At 42.8% G+C, this 18290-nt stretch overlaps 2 protein-coding genes across 12 annotated transcripts; one reads left to right on the top strand and one right to left on the bottom strand.

Annotated features, from left to right (window-relative positions):
• Positions 1 to 49: 49 nt before the first annotated feature.
• Positions 50 to 5633, top strand: DOLK (dolichol kinase). Of its 7 annotated transcripts, none has more exons than XM_074846788.1 (3): positions 69 to 84; positions 2020 to 2145; positions 3101 to 5633. In XM_074846788.1, exon 3 carries the CDS (start codon positions 3224 to 3226, stop codon positions 4793 to 4795), a length of 1572 nt encoding a protein of 523 aa, XP_074702889.1. In that variant the 5' UTR covers positions 69 to 84; positions 2020 to 2145; positions 3101 to 3223; the 3' UTR covers positions 4796 to 5633. The 7 variants fall into 7 exon arrangements, with proteins under 7 accessions (XP_074702887.1, XP_074702885.1, XP_074702884.1 ...); XM_074846781.1 differs by lacking the exon at positions 69 to 84 and adding an exon at positions 375 to 631 and having other exon boundaries at positions 1447 to 2145; XM_074846782.1 differs by lacking the exon at positions 69 to 84 and adding an exon at positions 375 to 1550.
• Positions 5634 to 7224: 1591 nt separating this feature from the next.
• PHYHD1 (phytanoyl-CoA dioxygenase domain containing 1) lies at positions 7225 to 18258 on the bottom strand. 5 transcript variants are annotated; one of them, XM_074846791.1, is made up of 12 exons: positions 15867 to 18258; positions 14351 to 14476; positions 13363 to 13521; positions 12738 to 12813; positions 12559 to 12606; positions 10894 to 10949; positions 10647 to 10709; positions 10524 to 10545; positions 10034 to 10162; positions 8387 to 8503; positions 8111 to 8237; positions 7225 to 7932 (listed from the first exon to the last, which is right to left on the bottom strand). In XM_074846791.1, the coding sequence occupies exons 2-12, from the start codon at positions 14381 to 14383 to the stop codon at positions 7887 to 7889; spliced, it is 876 nt and encodes a 291-aa protein (XP_074702892.1). In that variant the 5' UTR covers positions 14384 to 14476; positions 15867 to 18258; the 3' UTR covers positions 7225 to 7886. The 5 variants fall into 5 exon arrangements, with proteins under 5 accessions (XP_074702892.1, XP_074702894.1, XP_074702893.1 ...); XM_074846793.1 differs by lacking the exon at positions 14351 to 14476; XM_074846792.1 differs by lacking the exon at positions 14351 to 14476 and having other exon boundaries at positions 16049 to 18258.
• Positions 18259 to 18290: the final 32 nt, after the last annotated feature.

The raw sequence follows: 18290 nt of genomic DNA, 5'->3' as shown, positions 1-18290 counted from the left end.
GGGCCGCCACTCCGCCTCCGGCCCTCACCCGGCGGGTTGGGTCATGTGACAGGCAGCAGTGCCAAGATGGCGGCGTCCTGGGAGGTGGGTGCGCGCTTGGCTCCCGGGCTGCGGGTGGGAAAGGCCTCAGCTCCTCGGCGGGACCCGGCGCTCACCCGGGCAGCGGCTCCGACGCCTTCCGGGAGGTGTTGCGGCCATCATCCCTGCTGCGGCCCGTTCCTCGCCTCAGCTTCCTGGTAGTGAAGGCTGGGTTGCGGGGTGCCGCGGCTGAGGGGGAGAGGACGTGGAGGCGGCGCGGAAGGACAGGGCAAGGGGAGCCCGCAGCGCTGCGGAGGACACAGGGAAGAGAGGGAGGAGGCAGGTGCGGCAGCGAGGCGAGGGCTGCCGGGCGTCTGGGAGCACGTCAGTAGGAAAGCTTCCCTACCCAGAGCAGCTGGGATGCAGATCGCAAAACGGGCAGAAAACGCTTAGTCCGGCTCGAAACTGGGGGCAATGGGTCCCGTTCGATGTGTGAGAGAGCGGGAGTGTTAAAAGAGCTTTGCATTACCTCAAAGAAGGGGTAGAGGAGAGAATTGCAGCAGGCACAAGGAAATAATTCAGCAGTGAAATACATTGTGTTGCAAATTCACGGGTCAGTGGCTTTCAAAGCTGCTGTTACAGTAAGACACCCGTGTTTCATAGGGTGAAATTCTTGTTTTATAGCCCAGTTGGCAGGTTGCCTGCTGGGGGAAGCTGTCATGTGTCATTATTGATGCAAGAGCTGGGTTGCAACCTTAAAGTTGCCAGACTGAGTGGGAGGTCTTTTTCAGTCTTTGACTAGCCTGTGGTATTTACCCTGCCTCTTCTCAAACTTTAAGCTTCCACTTCTGCCCTCAGAAACAATGAGCGGGACCCCAAACCAATTATTGGTTGTAGGTAGACATTGCCCATGCCAGTTCTGTTTTATTGACTATGTGATTAATTCTTCTCCTATTCTGTTTAAAAATTAATTGTGATGGCAAAAAGGTTACACTTGGCCCAATCTAGCTGTATAGGAACAGTAAATGTAATGAAGTTGTTTGGCAATCAAGTATTTCAGGCTATATGAATAAGGATGCCAAAAAGCAATCTATTAATAATAAGAGTTTTCAGTACAAAGTCATAAATAATTAAATGCTCCAGACCCACAGTGTAAAGGAGTTTAATGGTACAAACTTTAATAGTTACCCAGCAATATTACTACTAAGATCTCGATCAGCTGTATACTCTGGTGACACCATTCAACACTGGGTGAAAACCCAAACCAGAACTTTAAATAAATGTCCAGGCTTCCATGAGAGGGCTAATGTAGATATTAATGATGAGACTGGGGAAGCAGAATTTGATAAGAGTTTATTGCAGTCAGCTTAAGAGTGGGCCAGAAAGGATGAAGCAATCCAAAGTTTCGGCTCAAGATACCTTATCCAGCAGGGATACATACAACTGGATCAGCCATTCTGTTGCCAACAGAAATACAGAAACTGATACCTTAAAGGAACCCAAAAGAGATGCCAGTATAATGGCATACGTAGGTATGGCTAAGACATAACATCACATTATGGATAAGGAGAAGTAAAGGTTGCCAGAAAGCAATAAACGTTGGTGAGAATTACACTATGTTTAAATGCCCATAATACATTGAAAAAGATAAGATATGATTTAACCTATAGAGTCATTGTGTGCATTGCTGATTATCTCAACTATTCATTTTATAGTCCAAAAGTTTAAAGGACAGCTTAGTTTGCAATGCAGCTGTCATTGGCTGCGAGCCTTGAGTCAGAGAAGGTAAAGTGCTATAAATGCAGTAAGACAAGGGGATATACAAAACAATGACAGCTTTAGATCATGATCAAGAATGGCTTACAAGGTTTACTTACTCTTGAATAATTTGAGGAAAATAGTGCATACCAGAGGTTAAACAAATCACGAAGTAATGATGCATTTTGGGGATGAGACTTGCTAATATTTGTTAACATTAGAATATTTCACTTATTTATACAGATGTAGAGTCTGTGTAAAATAGGAGTGCAGGGTTCTCGCTTGGAAAATGGGAATCAAGATAGCCAACAGCGAGAAGAGGCTGTGCCATGGGGTAAAGAGAAGTGAAGCCAATACCTTTCTTTAAAAGTAAGGAAGAATAAATCAGACTCATTTACTCACATATGAAGCTGTATAATAGTTAAATCATATGGCTACAACACATCCTAAACAGAGTATTACCAATATGTCAAGATGGACTAGAAGCGTATTTCAGAAGAGATATCTTTGTAACAAATATGACCCAGCAGTGCTGTAGAAGCAAAACAACTTAAGCTGCTTAATACTCAGGGTGTGATGAACATCCTGTCATGGCTCCAGGCAAGATGAAGTCTGTTCATTTCATTTTCTGTGCTCAGGTCTCCAACTTAGCTTATCTTGACAGTTCTGGTAATAGATCAAAATTAGATAAAGTATGCCATTTGACAATATTTTTTTTAATGACTATGATGTTTTCTTTCGTACTTCTATCGTAAATACTATGTAGCATTATAAAACACCTGCTCCAGTAGCAGAAGTATTCAATCATAACACCAGTAACAGAAGGGGAGAGAGTATTGAGGGGGTTTTGCACAGCAGTGGGAGGAGAAATACTAATAAAAGGAGGAAGATTCTGTAAAAATACAGTGAAAGCTGCATACAAAATTAGGTTCTAAAATTACCTTTAAACTTTTAAATTAACTATATTTCAAATTCACACCATCACAATGAAGTGTTCAGGGAATATTTATGGCTTGTTTGCTTCACGTTTCAATTCAAAGACACTGCAACAGAAATATTTAAAACTGTATCTGAATACCCCAGTATTCAGTGGTTCGTTTCTGTCGCTGCAGGCTGACTTCTATAATTCTCAGAGGGGAATAACAGTTTGGGCTGATCTGTTACCTCACCGGTTTTCTTTTTTTTATTCACCTGTATGTTGTCATTAACAATTGGCACATAACTATCATCTTAAATTAAGCTTAAGAAAAAAACAGCTGTGTGAAAGCTTCAGCTTTTCTGGTAGTTACTTCAATTGTTTGCTTTTTTTTTTTTTTTTAAATAGGAATTGCAGTAGCATGAAAGGGAATTCTTCCTAATGGACAACTACTGAGCACATCGGAACTACTGAGCACATCGGGACTCCTGTGAAAAGCTTTGAAAGCTTGAGCTACGTCGGGCTGGAATCATGTTAAACAAGCCAGTGCTGGCAGAATCCCTGATCGTGTTCATCATCGTTCTCCTCGTGCACGCAGTGGTGTGGGACCGGTATTCCTGGTGCACTGTCGCTCTCGCCGTCCAGGCTTTTTATGTCCAATTCAAATGGGACCGGCTGCTTCAGCTGGGTGGGGCCGTATTCCAGTTCCGTACAGCAGCGAACAGCGGCCTCCTGCCAGCTAGCATGGTCATCCCCTTGTTGGGGGTAGTGATGAAGGAGCGGTGCAAGTCTGCTGGCATTGTGTACTTTGAACGTTTTGGCATAGTTGTAGCTTCCACGGGCATGCTGGTTGCTCTCTTTCTGTCTGTAATAGCAGTTGGCGTCACAAAACCTGTGCCAACCAACACTTGCATACTTACTGGTGTTGCTGGCAGTATAATTATCTATACTATGAAGCACTCTTTGACTGTTTCAGAAGTGATAGAGGTCCTAGAAGTGCTGCTAATTTTTGTCTACCTCAGTATGATCTTGCTGTACTTGTTGCCTCGATGTTTTACTCCTGGAGAAGCATTGCTAGTTCTTGGAGGTATAAGTTTTGTTCTCAATCAGCTCATTAAACGCTCACTGAACGTAATCGAGGGCAGAGGTGATCCCATAGACTTTTTCCTTCTGGTAGCAGTTGTTGGAGTTGTTCTTCTTGGGCTTTTTTTCACTGTGCTCTTCATTTTCATGGATTCGGGTACGTGGATCTCCTCCATGTTTTTCCACATGATGACAGCAGTGCTAGGCTTAGGGGTCATCATGCCTTGGCTGTACAGACTGATCCAGAAGAACCCTTTGTTCTGGCTACTCCAGTTTCTCTTTCAGACACAGACAAGAATTTACCTTCTTGTATATTGGACCTTTTTGGCTGCTTCAGCATGTGGCATAGTTTTCTACCAGAATGCTAAAAGATCATCTGAATCTAAAAAACACCAGGCCTCAACTATAACCAGGAAATATTTCCATTTCATTGTTGTAGCCACTTATGTTCCTGGACTAATTTATGACCGCCAGCTTCTCTACGTTGCTGCAGTACTGTGTCTGGCAGTGTTTATCTTTTTAGAGTATATTCGGTACTTCAGGATCAAACCATTTGGCCAAACCCTTAGGTATTTGCTGTCTCTCTTCTTGGATGAAAGAGACAGTGGACCTTTAATCCTGACTCATATTTATCTCCTCCTTGGCATGTCCCTCCCAGTGTGGTTGTTCCCTAGATCTTGTGCTCCTAAAGGTACCTTGTCTGGGGCAGGAGCACTAGTCCCCTACTCTGGGGTACTGGCAGTAGGGGTAGGAGACACCATTGCCTCTGTTTTTGGCAGTACAATGGGGGAAATCAAATGGCCGGGAACAAAGAAGACCTTTGAAGGGACAATGACAGCTATTTTTGCTCAGATCATTGCTGTGGCTCTTATTCTGATCTTTGACAGCAGTGTGAATCTGAACTCCAGCTATGCTTGGATTCTGGCATCTGTGAGCTTAGTTTCTCTTTTGGAAGCTTACACTACCCAAATTGATAACCTGCTGTTGCCTCTCTACCTCCACATAATGTTTATGGCATAGCACTACAGGAACAGAGGTTTCTCCCTTTCTAGAGAAAAAATGGTAAAAGATTATGTACTGTAATGAGAGCTCAAAGCTGATCTAAACACTGCTTTTGGTACAGCAGATAAAATTGTTAAAAACATAAATGAAAGAGACATTTAAAATAAAGGTTTTGGTTTGGTCTTGTTTTTCCCTGTTTAAAACAGCATGAGTTGGTTTATGTTCTCACAGGAACACAAACATGACTGATAAAAATAGCATTTGTGTTTAATAATCCAATTTAAGTTTCTGCTAGGTACTCGGAAGCAAAGGAAATAGAGGAAGAAGAGGTAAGTCAATTAGAGGAGAAAAAAAAAATAAGCAAACCTCTCAGATGTTGCTGCCTCTCTGTTGTATCAGAGCCAAAACTTGTTTTGCTGTACTGAGTCCTGCCATCTTGTGTTACTGAGCATGTGGACTCCTCGTTTCTGCATTAGCACCATTTAAACCATGTTTTGTGAGGGTGTGAGTGCGACGGTCCAAATGTATCCAGTCACCATCAACTAATGCACTGCGATGCACAAGCACAGCTTCAGACTGTAGCTGTAACAGCTGAGTTTATCCAGGCTGGGGGGGGAGATCTGAGAATGTACCAGACTGGTTATTCCAAACTACTAACAAGGGGGTTGCAGTTTTAGCCCTGAAGGTTTATGCAACAAGAAGAAGTGTTTTATCTTTTTCAAGATTTTAAACTCTGAATTCATTTGGAATAATATTCGATATAGGGGAAAAAGCTAAACAGTCACTGATGAAACTAATTATACATTAATCCTGAAAGCAGAAAATCTGTTAAAGTCAATAAACTTTTCTAATACTATTACAATTTTCTACTTTTCACATTTTTTTCAGCTAGATATTTAATCAAATAATTTATAAAAATGCTTCTACCAACAAATTGAGTAAAGCCATTTAATTCTATCCATTTCATTCAAGCTATACCTACCATTTTGTGGCCAAAAAACCCACTTCATTTTTATGTATTAAACACTCCTGTATTGACAATCTCTTCTCATCAGTTTGTCAAGGGTCCATTAGTACAAAACGCATTAGCACGCGTCCTCCCTGCCCCTTCCCTTCCCTGAGAAGTGTCCAAGCAGAAAATTTGCATTCCACGATTCTTGTGTGCAGGGTGAAGTTAACTTCTGACACTTCCTTACTTTTGGGAGCAGTTTTGTGCAAGTCCAAGATACTTTACACAATACCATCCTGCAGTCCTAGTCCTGAGACTGTGTCTTAGGAGTGAAAATAAGACCAGGGTGGAGTGAAACTAGAGCTCTGGGGCAGCAGAGCCAGCCAGCAAAATTAGCCCCAGAATCTAATACTGTGTTTGTCCCTGCAACAAGCCAGGACTCAATTAGCCAAGAGGCAGCGTTGCCCAATTTACCCCCCCTGCCCGGGCAGGGCTCCTGAGATTTGATACTGCTTTTCCTGAGGATGTCTAAATTGTCCAGAGTTGGTTTTGGTTAACACAATAAATTATCAGATACTCTCTGTAGGAAACCAAAGTCGGTAATTGCGCTAGACTGAGTTTCCTTCACATTTAACAGGAAATCCCGCAAGTCCAAGCCAGCTTCTTGCTTTTATTTATGCACTTGAACTAGATGGTTTTGTACATTGCAGGTGGTAGTGCATATAATCAGAGGACAAACTATCACTGCTCAGCAGAAAGGTGCTATTTATATTATTACTTCTAATGGAAAGATACAGAAAAAGCTTTAGCTTTTGCTTCAGTACTGGAGTTAAAGCCTTTTTCCCCTCCACCCCACTTACAGCTTTCAAACAAACTGTAGAAAAGGTAGGGGAGGGCAGAAGCTGTACGTGCAGAAACTTTGAATTCAATGTTACTGCTGTTGCCGTTACCCAGCTTCCTGATTCCTACCCCAGCCACCTGAGCATTCATTCCTCTACGATGAATTCTTTGCTTTACTGAACCAGTTCTGCATCACCTAAAGTCCAAAGGGCTGAAAGCAAACTTCTTCCCATAAAGAAACCAAATTTGACTATTTCACAAACAAATGCCTTTTGAAAAGGGATGAGTCAGTAAGAACTGGGGCTCACTCTGCCAGGACTCTGAGCAGTCTTAAGGTTACTAAGATGTAATTAGTGCATTTATGATACCAGGCTCATATCTCAGGGTTGCCACTGCACCAGTGCCAATGAAATTATACCTACACAGCTTCTGTTCAGCTTAGGATACAGGCTTGAGCTTCCCTCAGATGTAACTTACATTTCTTAGGTTTCACCTTGCTACAAGTTGGTTTGGTTTTGCTGGGGTTTTGGGGATAGTAATTGTTCTTGTTCACATTGAGAGTTCAAAGCGGTCATCAGACAACTTAGTGCTGGCCTCATCTGTTGGGAGAAGGTCACACTGTGTCTTCCTCAAACAAAAGATGAAGCAGATGAAAAGGAGAGTTTTTATTTTTTTATTTAAATGATAGGAGTTTGGTTGGGGTTGTTTTCATAATTTCAGCATGACTCTAAGAACTGTAATATTTTTAATCAACACACCCAGAGATCAAACACTCAGCCACAGTTTGCTAGAATACTTAGAAAAGTATTCTAAAAAAGATTACAAAAGTAGACTTCCTGCTTCATTTTGCCCACAATAGGTTTCTGTTTAATCACTATTATTTAAACAATAGGAGAGGGACTTAAGGGTAAAAGTCAGACATCTTCACATGACACATTCACCTGCTTTGCTGGGATTGACACAGCCAAGTAATGCACTGGACAAGCTCTTAACTTAAACAGAAGAAAATACTGAGTATCTGCAAGAAGAAATACTACTTAACTGGTCCCAGTCAAGGTGCAATGGTCTTTAATGGTCTATTCTCAAGACCGAAGAAGTTTCCTTACCAAAAGGACTGGGCAACTATTCTGATACCGGTAGGGCTCATGCTGTAGTAGAAGCTTCTGTCTAAGGCAGGCTGTGTCAAGGGTCCTTGTCCTGAGAAGAGGAGAAATTAATCTTGAGAGCTGATCCAGTGAAAGTTGTATTTAAAGGGAGCATGAGCAAATGATCAGAAAGGAATACTGATCAACTATTGACTCCAGAAGCCAATCATTAACTTCAAGTGTAGAGCGATGGAAAAGGCAGTTCAGGAGTTGGCTGGAGCCTAGGAAGTAAGGAAGAGGTAAAAACAAGACTTCAGAGGCTATTCCAATTCTACCAGTGTGACATCAATACTACCAACAGAAACTGTGACAGGCAGGACCACCAATAAAAGTTTATCCTGGCTATTACATTGAAAAGGCTCTAGTTTCCTCAGCTGCTTGTTAGGATGGCAACCTTACCAGTTCTCCTTGCTCCAGCTGGTGTCTTTGGCTTCCATCACATGGAAGGTGAACACATGGCGAGAAGACTCCGAGCTGTTCAGTTCACTCTTATGGACAACTTCACCGTGGATGAGAATGAGTCCACCTGTTTGAAAGAAACATTCGTATTGCTTTGTTCACATTGTCAGTGCTAGATTTAAAATACAAGGGAAGTTGAAAGTGTTAAAATACAATTTTAGCACTCTTGTTTTTTCCTTGAGCTGTAAAGCAGACTTGTTTGGGGGTTGTTTTTACCTTTACTTATAGGCAGAGGTATGAACTGGCTGTCATCGTAGCCTGGCTCTGACCCTACAAACTCTACACATGTTGAGGTACCTGAAGGTGCACGGACCATTCTCCGGGTAATTCCACCTGCAAATCCACAGAATAAGCAAACACACATAAAAATTAAACAGCTAGCTACATTCTGCACAGCAGAGGAACAGTGTGATTTCTCTTGGCAATGATAGGAACTTTATTATTATAATATATTTAATTTTTTCCTTAGTAATTTGGGTAGCTTTGTACGATAAGCAAATATTCAGGATTTTCCAGCTATGGCAGAAACTGATAAACTGCTTTTTGTTTGCATTTGTCTCTTTCTGTGCATTGCAACATAGCCCTTTAGGAAGACAAATAGTCATACACTTATGCAAAGCCAACCTTTGGTCCATTTCTCTTTTCTATAAGAGCATAAATTGCAATTAGAGTGCAGCTGGCTCCAGAATTTATGAGGGATGAATGCCTTCAAACCTCAAGAGCACTATGATTACACTCACTGAGTGAATGCTGAGGTGAGCAACAGTTTAAAGCTGATTAGTGTGCCCTAGGGGTAGTGAAAAACAGAAAACTCTGCTGGTAATGCATTAGTGGTTACACACACACAGCAACTACCATCGGTCACAACCACCATTACATGAGTCTGCACTCATCTGGTTTTGTCTGTGTGTTTCCCTGGGACACTGACAGTTCTCCGATGGCTTGGATGGTGTCCAACCGATCCTTGCGTAGGCTGGGAGGCTTTCCTTGTTTACTGAAATTCAGACCAATATTTGACAGTGTTGTGTGTGTGTGTGTATGAGGATTTTTATTCCCCTCACATACGTCTGTCAGGACTAAAAATGTTATTGGCCAGGGCAAAAGAGGAGATCTTTGTGAAGGGGATGCAACTTGGAAAATAAAGTTTTGTGAGTGAAGGGGGGAAGAGTGATTTTTTCAGTGTACTCCTACTCTCAAAGGATTATTACTCTTTGCAGTCCAGATCAGACTTGATAAACATTTTCGGGGCTACAGTCAAAACTGTGGAAGGAGCACCAACATATAGCAGTGACGTGTTTCATTACAGGAAGAAAGGACGCAGTAGTTTAAGACTTTCTTTACATTAAAGTCTTTAATCTCAGTGGCCTAGCAAGGAAGACTCTGAATCTTGCAGGGGAAGCTTCTGAAATAATACTGAGGTGAAAAGGAAAGATTCAGGATCAGTTTTAATAGGCCTCCCCTTAACAGGTTCTGAAGTAAATAAAAATACAGGAGGACTGTCCTTCCTTGCCCCAGTACCCTGGATTCTTTGTTTCTAGGCTAGATATCAAAACTAGACACAGTGTCAGTCATGTATACTACCTATTTTTTATTAAAAAGTATTGTGATCATGCGATGGACTGGTAGCCAAGAGCAAAATGAAACAGTCAATAACCTGCTGAAATATGTGGTTGTAGATTTGACAACAGCACAGGGGGAGATCCTTGTAGTAAATAAAGTCACCCTTTCAACAATAAGAGTAGTAGTGTGTTTGTGCAGGCACTGCGAGATGCAGAGAACAGGACACAGTCCGTGTTACCCTCCACCCTTAACCAAGACAAGAGAGAGTTTCACAGCACACACCAAGCTACCAGCGACTCTTACTGGTGTGAGAGCCAGGAATGAACCACAAGCAGCCGTTCTCCTGCGTGGCATCCTCCAGGGCAATCCAGAACCCCAGGACTCTGCCCAGAGGCTCTGTGTGCAGGAAGGTGGCATCCTGGTGCGGGGTCACTGCAACGAGACACAGTCGTTAGGGTCTTTTAATGCCTGAGGAACTCAGTACCACCAGGACGGCAGGTTTGTTCTCCCTGAGTTATTGACCTGACCTACCCTGCCCACCTATCTGTTGTACATGTTAAATCTTCCATAAAAATGCCACCTTTCAGCCTACTGCAAAATGTAAAAGTAGCTCTTTGTTCAAGTCGCATGTGATGTAGAAACATTTCTGGAAAACATGGATGCTTTTTAATAATTTTAAGGTTTGGACCACAAAACTCACAGGCTTAAGTCTGATTCTGAGCCTTTTTCCTGGTAATACTCCTTTTCTAACGGAGTATTATCTGCAGTGATAAAGAGATAACACAAATCTCACCTTCACCACCAATGCCAGGTTGCTGCAAGGAAAGAAAGTTGATGTGTGAAAAAAAGTGTTTCACAGCTACCCACGTAACAGGGTCTTATTTCTTGAGTGACAATACGACTTGAATTACTGTACCTTGAAGATATACATGCTTTGCACAACTACTGGTCTCTCAAGGCCTAGTTTTCTTCCCAATTCCTGCAAGAAAACTTTCCAAGATTAGTGTGCAGAGAACAGCAAACATTACAAAGCATTATTTTTTGAAGATATTTAAATTTCCTTTTACAGACAAAATTACTATCCTTGGGAGTCTAGAAAATTAACTGCTCCACAAGTAGATGTTTTTTTCCCCAGACCATTCTAGGAAACAGTAACAGCTCACCTGCACCTTGGAGGAGTGGGTGATTTGCTTGAAGACAGGATCATAAGCATGTAAAGCTAAGGGGAAAGAAGAAGCTCAGACTGAAGAGTTCATTAACAGAAGAGAACTTGGCACCTCCCAATGATAAGCTGCAGAGATGACAGCCAAGCAAGATAAATTGCAGCCAGAAACTTTCATCCCTCCCAAGAGTGGATATACATGGCTTATCATGACTAAGGTGATACAACACTTGCAGATTTGTACAATCTTCTTTAGAGACCAAAAATGTAATCACTCACTGGCCACAAACTGCAACTGTATAAAAAATAGCATATAACAGAGTGAACAAAAATTGAGCATTATGTGGTTATCTCATGCAAACGCCAACACAACAACCACTATACACGACCCTAAGGCACATAGGTGAATTCACCCTTCAACAACACAATTCTTGAGACCTACCAAAAAGGTAATTACTGCAAAAATGAGCTAGGGCTTACTTTTGGTGCCCTCTGCAGAGAGCCACAGCCCACAGGTCAGAGCTGGTTGCATACAGACGCTCGCTACAGCCCAGCTCTGACAAAACCATAAAGCAAAGACTTGGAATCGTGCCTCCGTCTCATCGCGACCAAATTTGCCACGAGGACACACGACTGGGTCCAGCAGGGGCTGCTCCTGAGCAAGGGATGAGGCAAGACTCGACCAAAAGGAGTAATTACAAAAAAAAGCCTAGAGAAGCCCTTTGAATTGTTAAGTTGCTGAGTCAGCAGGCACTTAAAGTTGTTTTCACTTCCCTTGGGAAAAAGCTGAAGTGTAACAGAATGACAGGGGGACTGGGAGGGCAAAAGTCGTTCTGAGAAAACCAAAGAACCAAGAACTCTCAATACTGAATTTCCAAGTTTAGTGAAGTTTAATCTGAACAAAGTTCACGTGTTTGGAGACACAGTGAACCCTGCTCTCATTTTCCGTGTATTGTTTGAAAACAAAAGGGATCCAAACACAAGTTTGGTAGCTGGAAGAGAGGAAATAGGACAAACTGAAACCAATAAGGGTACAGAAAAGGTGCTGGTGACACCAAAGGAGGGAGAACAGCTTCAGTGTTGGCAACCCACCATGGCACAGGACACAGAACCACAGTTTGAGCTGTACTGAATGTGACCAGTCTTAGGTGGTAAATTAGAGCAATCTCTTACAGAAAAGAGACAAGGGCTGAAGTCCAAACTTTCACGTATCAGTGACTCTGCGCTATGCGTATCTGAAAACCTCCTAGAAGGGTTTTTTGAAAAGGATCATTATGGAAGATTTTTAAATCCTTTGACAGCAGAGTGAGGGGCAGCACAGAGTTGCAGAGACAGTGATAGAGAGACATGGGGAAAAGCAGACCCACGTGTAGAAATCAAGTTGAAGAATTTAACGCAGCAGCCAAGAGTAAAACAGCCCAGGGTTGCAAAGACAGGGGCTGCGTGGCCACAATGGCAAGGGGGGGGTGAGGTTTGCAATATTTGATGCAGTCGTCCCCAAGAGGCACAGAGAAGCAACAGAAGAGGGAAGTTGTTTCTCTGCTCAGAAAGGTTTCAAGTCAGATGGCCAAGGACATTTATAGCAAGTAGGTCTGAAGAAATCCTCATGTCTCAAAACCACATCTGTTTTTTGCATCACTCTCAAAACCCTACCCTTTAAACATACCGTGGCCAATCTTGCTGACTGATTTCTCCTTTGGAATTAGGAAGTTACCTATGAAACAAAACCAGAATTTCACATTGTTTGCAAAGCAGGAATTGCTCCTAGAGCTGGAAACTGGCCCCTGGCCCCTCACTCAGCCTTCTCCTGTCCCCTCCCTGTGGCTAACTCAGGCCAGGGCTTACCTTTCTCATCCAAAACACCTTTCTCAAAGAAGAATCTAATCTTGTCTCCACTGGTTAGGAAATAATCCGAGCTACCCTGCCAGGAATAAGAGCCCAGTAAAGATAGTATCCTTGTAAAAACACAAATGAACTTTCAATCAAAGTGTTAACACTCACCTGCATCTTTTTCCCATCAAGCCGCAGCATAAACAAAACACAGTCAATAGAAATCACTCATAAATAGGCTTTCCATAGTGCTAAATGTCTTGGCCTTGATTAGGACTTCACAAAAACGTCTCACATAGAGGCTACCCTTGCTTTTCTTTTGCTGGCTGCCTGGAAAATAACCTATTTTCTGTCTGCAGAACAAGTACAAAGTGACCTGTGAGAGATGCTTGTGGCTACCAGGGCAATAGTCGTGGGGGCTGAAAGCACAGCAGAGCCACACGTGGCTTCTCCTCCTTCACCCTCTGATAAGACCGCCACCAAACATTTGTAGAAAGCTGGAGAGCAAGTCCCTCTCACAGCGTTATGTTCAGTTAGAAGAAAGAGTCATGTTCCCCCAGAGTGAATCCTGAACAGCAATTTGCATTTTCCCTTTCCCCTTCCAGCACCCCGACGGGGACAGCCCTGCCCCTCTCGGTACCTGCGCCTGGAGCTGCTCATCTTCCTTGGTGGAGAACTCGGTGCGACAGTGCGGTGGCACTTCCATCTCCGCTACGATTTTCTGAATCTGATTCCTCATGCTGTCACACTCCTCTGCAGTGAAAAAGTGTTCTAGGACAAGGAAGCCATCCTCGCGGAACTGGAAGAGACAGGGTGACTGCTCTCCTCCAGGGTCCTCAGGGGAGCAGCACAAAGCAAGAGAAAACAGTTCTGACCCTTTGCTGTGCCTCAGCTCAGTGTGAAAAGCATCCCAGCTTAGAGCTCTGCAGCTGGACAACATGCTCGTAATTTTTAATTTCAGGAAGGGTTTCTATTGTAAAAAAGATAGTTTGTTAACAGGCTCAGATTTCATTCAGTTATGACATATCTCAACCTCTCAGTCCACAAAGCAGAGAAGATATCATCACTAAAGCCTCTGTGGTTTAAGGATATCTTACCTAAGATACACAACCAGCAACTATTAAATTACAAAGCCTGCTAACACGAACAGAGCAGTCATACCTGCACCCCAAACAAGAATGAGATTCCTTTACAAGCTGAAAAGGGTTGTTTTCTCTAAGAGAACAATTCCTGGGTGATTTCTCACAGATGACTACACAATCCCTTACAAAATGAAGTGAACTCTGTTGGCACTACTGTTTCTTTATATAGAATACCCTGGAGATTATCCTTCGACAGGCAGATTTCGAGTTCACGGATGAGAGCTGAGCAGCAGAGACAGAAGGGCATGAGAGAAATTCCTCCAAGAGCTCTGCAGGACAAGTTGCCCGATGGAAGAATTTGTAGCCATGACGGGGTCCTCACACACTCAAAATGAACGTAATACAAGAAGCTGAGAAGAATATAGTGTTTGTAAAGCAGATCTTTGCCAGAACTGACCACAGGTTAACTAGTAGTGACCTTATCCCACAAGTAGCGTTACCGGCTGCACTACAGACAGGCTCCTTCCCCAGAGGGCAGTTCCTTACCTTTTGGATCTGATGCTGGGTTACAAACGCCATCGGGGCAGAAGTTCCCAGGATCCAACCAGCAACACCAGAAGCCACCCAGGCTCTGCAGGGCTGACTCCCCGCCTCTTCACGTGATCCTGATCACTGTGATAACAGCAAGTGCTGGGCAACCGAACTGTTGTGCAGCCAACAGAGCTGCCTCACGAGGAATTGTCCCCAGCTCTGGCCATTTGTTCCTGGCAGGGACATTTGGGGCTGCAAAGTTTTGCTTTGGCTCTTGGTGGTAACAAAGTACACAAAAATGTTCTGCTCGGATGCGATCACAAAATTGATTCACTTAACTCAAAGGAGAAATCACTGCTTTAATTAATAACCCAGATTTAAAAAATAGAGCAGTTAAGATGGTAAACACAGTGGTAAAATAAGATAAGGGAGGTAAAATAAGATTCAAGTGGGATGAAAAGATCTAAAAGTTTTGAAACAAATTTGAAGCAGCAATTCAGGCTCCCACAGAGCCTTTTACGCTGTCAGTGAGTCCTGCCAGTGCTTCAGCACCTGAAAGGGACTCCAGCAACCCACGAGATGACAGATGTCAGACTAAAGGGTGTTAAAGCTAAAAAGCTTTCACTAAGGGTTTGGGAAGATTCATAGAGCTGTTATTTTCCATCACGGCTGCTCTTTGGCGATATACACCTTCACTTGCTTGGTTCGCTCTCCTGTGGCTCCAAACAGAATCACAGAATCAACTAGGTTGGAAAGGACCTTGAAGATCATCTAGTCCAACCATTAAACGTGTGTGTAAATAGATAAACCCAAAGCCACAGTTTAAACCAGAGAGAGAAAATGCAAAATGTAGATCTAAAAGGCAGAAGAGAGTGAAGAACAGACGCCAGCCCAGCGGTGGCGCTCCCCGCCAACACATACTTCCCATCGCACTGGAATCCCTGGGGCAGATTTTTCTCTCCAGAGAAAAGAAGTGTTTGGCTCTTGCAGAAAACACTGAAAAGATCCTTTCAGCAGGACTTCACAAAGTAACATCATGGGGGCGGTTTTATGCATCACTCACCTAGCCAAAAGAAAACTCCACAAAATGAAGGAGTGCAAAATGCTCATGGGAAGGTGCTCACTTCCAAATATATTTGTTGGCAACTGAAAATCCATCTTAAAGAGATGTTTGGGGAAAAAAAAAAAAAAAAAGAGTCCTCTAGTCTGTAAGGGAATCAACTCTGCATAAAAATCTCTCCTCATCTTGTTCTTTTTCCTATTTTTTTTAATAAAAAGGGAATTCAGTGTTTTTACTGGAAAACCTCTCTGTGTGAGCATATACAGCTTGTTTTCAAACTTTTCTCTGCACACAAGAGGATATGAATTCAGTAGTTTAAAAAGCTAAATTTTGCTAGAGCAAAAGTTTAGCTTTGCAGCCAAGCAAAATTTTATTTGCTTGGCTACAAACACGGAGGGGAAACAAACAGCCTTCAATGCTGCAAAACTCAAATAATCAAGCAGTTCCTCTTTCCCATTAACAGACTCTTACCAACTGATGGAGCTGAAAAGTTTTTAAGGAAGATGTGTAACCAGTGGAAAAAACCCTGCTGTAGCTACTGATTGTAAGTTGATCTCGTGAGGACCCACTTCACCCCTCAGCAGGCGGCAGCAGACCTGGAGAGACATGCCTTGTACACACTCCCGTGCCACTCCTCAGGGCCTCTGCGTTACCTCCGTCATCCGTGATGTTGTGTACTTCTCATTCCCAGTCTTTTTTTTTTCCAGCAATTTAGTATGTCATCTTCTCAACTCCCCACCTTACGCACACGTGATGACTTCAGAAGCTGTTTCAGTCCATATGCATGACAGTAAACCGCAGTTTTCCTGCTCTGTGGATTGTTTTGAGCAATATAACCAGCAGATCGCAGCACACAACACAGCAAGTACCAGAGAATAACTGACTGCATAAACTAGGAGAGGCAACCCATCTTGGTTACAGCAGCACTCATCAGCGTCTGTTCTTAGGAACCCTCCAGTTCTCTGCCGCTCCAGGCATCCTCCTATTTTGAGGCTTAGAAAACCTTTTCTGCAAGAGGAAAACCACCCCCGCCACATAATGCCCAAAAAAAGGTCAAAGAGAAGGATGTCATCTTTGTAAATATCTTCTCTTCCAGTAAGTTTAAATAAGGAAGGTAGAAAGTACTTGGACAAAACTGGGAAATTACCCCCTTTTCCTTCCCTTCCTCCCCCTCAGAGAGCTCTTTTGCAGACTATTAAAGAACATTTTCTCCTGCCAGCTCTACAAGAAAACTGCACTTCTGGTAAACTCCATTGGAGGCTGCCAAAGCCCATCCCATGTCTGTACCAAAGGTATAGGAGCAAGTGGCATCTGGAACATGGACAACCCTGCAGCAGACAAAGCACAAGTGTTTCAAATGTCTTTTTGACTGGCACAATTATCCTAATTTCCTCCTCAATAAGAGTTCCTATTGAAACCATTTGGAGCCAAGCCAGCTTGCCAGTTCTCCAGAGCTTAGCACTCTCACCAGAACTGCTGCTGTTGGAGCTGCCAGGGTTATTAGGCAAGCAAAAATTTCAGCTTGATTTCTTATCACCTCTCCTCAAGTATTCTGTATGATCAGCAACAAGTGACAGAATATTCATTGAGAAACAAGGAGCACAGGAACAATAACCATAATGTCTATTTAAATTGTATATTAGATTGTAAAGTGGCATGGATACTTGAATACTTTTGTTTTCCCCGTATTGACAGTCCATTCTTTCAAGTTATCAGAAGCCTCAGAAATACAGTAATTTTCCATCAAGAGAATTCTCATTGGCATCAAAAGGTAAATAACAAGATGGTTACTTACTTTGAAAAGCAGCAAGGTAAAAAGCTTATGGTGCAGTAGGGCAAGAGGATTTTACCAGAATAAAACCAATATAGTTCCAGCTGCCTGTGTTGAATCTTTACTCTATGGTTTTCAGTGAGCTACATAGAAAATTTGGAATCATCAGGATCAAAAGTCTTTTTCCAAAGACAGATCAGTTCTTTACCCTTGGACTCTTTCCCCATCACTGTATTAGAGTCCTGCAGGAATCCAGCAAGCACCAGTTTTCTTTGATGATACCTTTCATTCTTTCCTTTCGCTCAGCTATCCAAAGAGCTGGTAAACCCTTGCCAAAAGGAACTGCAGTCCAAGAGAATCTTAAGTGACAAGGGGCATTTTGTCCTCTCCTTTCTTGGTTTAGTCCTGCTAAGCATTTCATTAAAAAAACTCATCAATGCTAATAAGCAGCATCAGAGCCTACGACCTTTCACCTGTTTCACAGCCTGCTCCCATTTTGTCCCTGGAGTGAGGCCAATGTCACTGTGGTCAAGTAGTCTGGGACAAAGGAAGCCAGGGAAGGCAAAACACAAGAGAAATACCTTTCCATACAATAAATGAGCTGTACAAACTCAAACTATCTTTGAAACTGTTACAGGCTGAGTCTTTGTAACACATGATGAACGTGCTCACTTCGGAAAGATGCTATCTGCCAGCATTTTCAGTTGAAAGAGTAGTGCGTGGGGTAGGCAGACGGCTAGGAAACACAATTTTTTACCAGCCGTTGACTGAAGACACTATTTCTATGGCAACAGGCAGTTTTCTCCATTGACTTCAGTCCCTATCCCTTTCCTAGGGACCAAGAGCACAGTATGCATTTTGAAAATCCAACTGAGTTTCTCTAGGTCTACGTAGACAATACTCCCAACAGTCCTATATTTGGCAATGAAACTGTTTCAGCTATTTGTTAAAGTGATGGTGAAATAGGTAAAGCAGTCCAGGCTTGTCACTGAGCAGGACCTCTTTTGCAGTACATCTACTTTTTGCTTATTCATAAAGGAATGTCATAATCCACAAGGACTCATGTGATGAGTAAAAAAACCCAATAATCCTACACAATAGCTGGAATTATTAACATCTGTCTT

The sequence above is a fragment of the Strix aluco genome, chromosome 20, assembly GCF_031877795.1.
Source record: "Strix aluco isolate bStrAlu1 chromosome 20, bStrAlu1.hap1, whole genome shotgun sequence".
Classification (NCBI taxonomy): domain Eukaryota; kingdom Metazoa; phylum Chordata; class Aves; order Strigiformes; family Strigidae; genus Strix; species Strix aluco.
The sequence above is the reverse complement of the archived record's forward strand: the minus strand, read 5'-3'. Positions and strand labels throughout refer to the sequence as shown.

What these genes read in the sequence shown, in the direction of transcription:
- PHYHD1 (XM_074846791.1), bottom strand. Translation starts at nt 14,383, where the DNA reads ATGGCGTTTGTAACCCAGCATCAGATCCAAAAG. An exon ending in CCCAGCATCAGATCCAAAAG is followed by an intron (nt 13,522 to 14,350) that starts GTAAGGAACTGC and finishes TGTCTCTTCCAG; the next exon opens with TTCCGCGAGGATGGCTTCCT. An exon ending in AAAGCATGTATATCTTCAAG is followed by an intron (nt 10,546 to 10,646) that starts GTACAGTAATTC and finishes CTTTCCTTGCAG; the next exon opens with CAACCTGGCATTGGTGGTGA.
- DOLK (XM_074846786.1), top strand. Translation starts at nt 3,224, where the DNA reads ATGTTAAACAAGCCAGTGCTGGCAGAATCCCTGATCGTGTTCATCATC.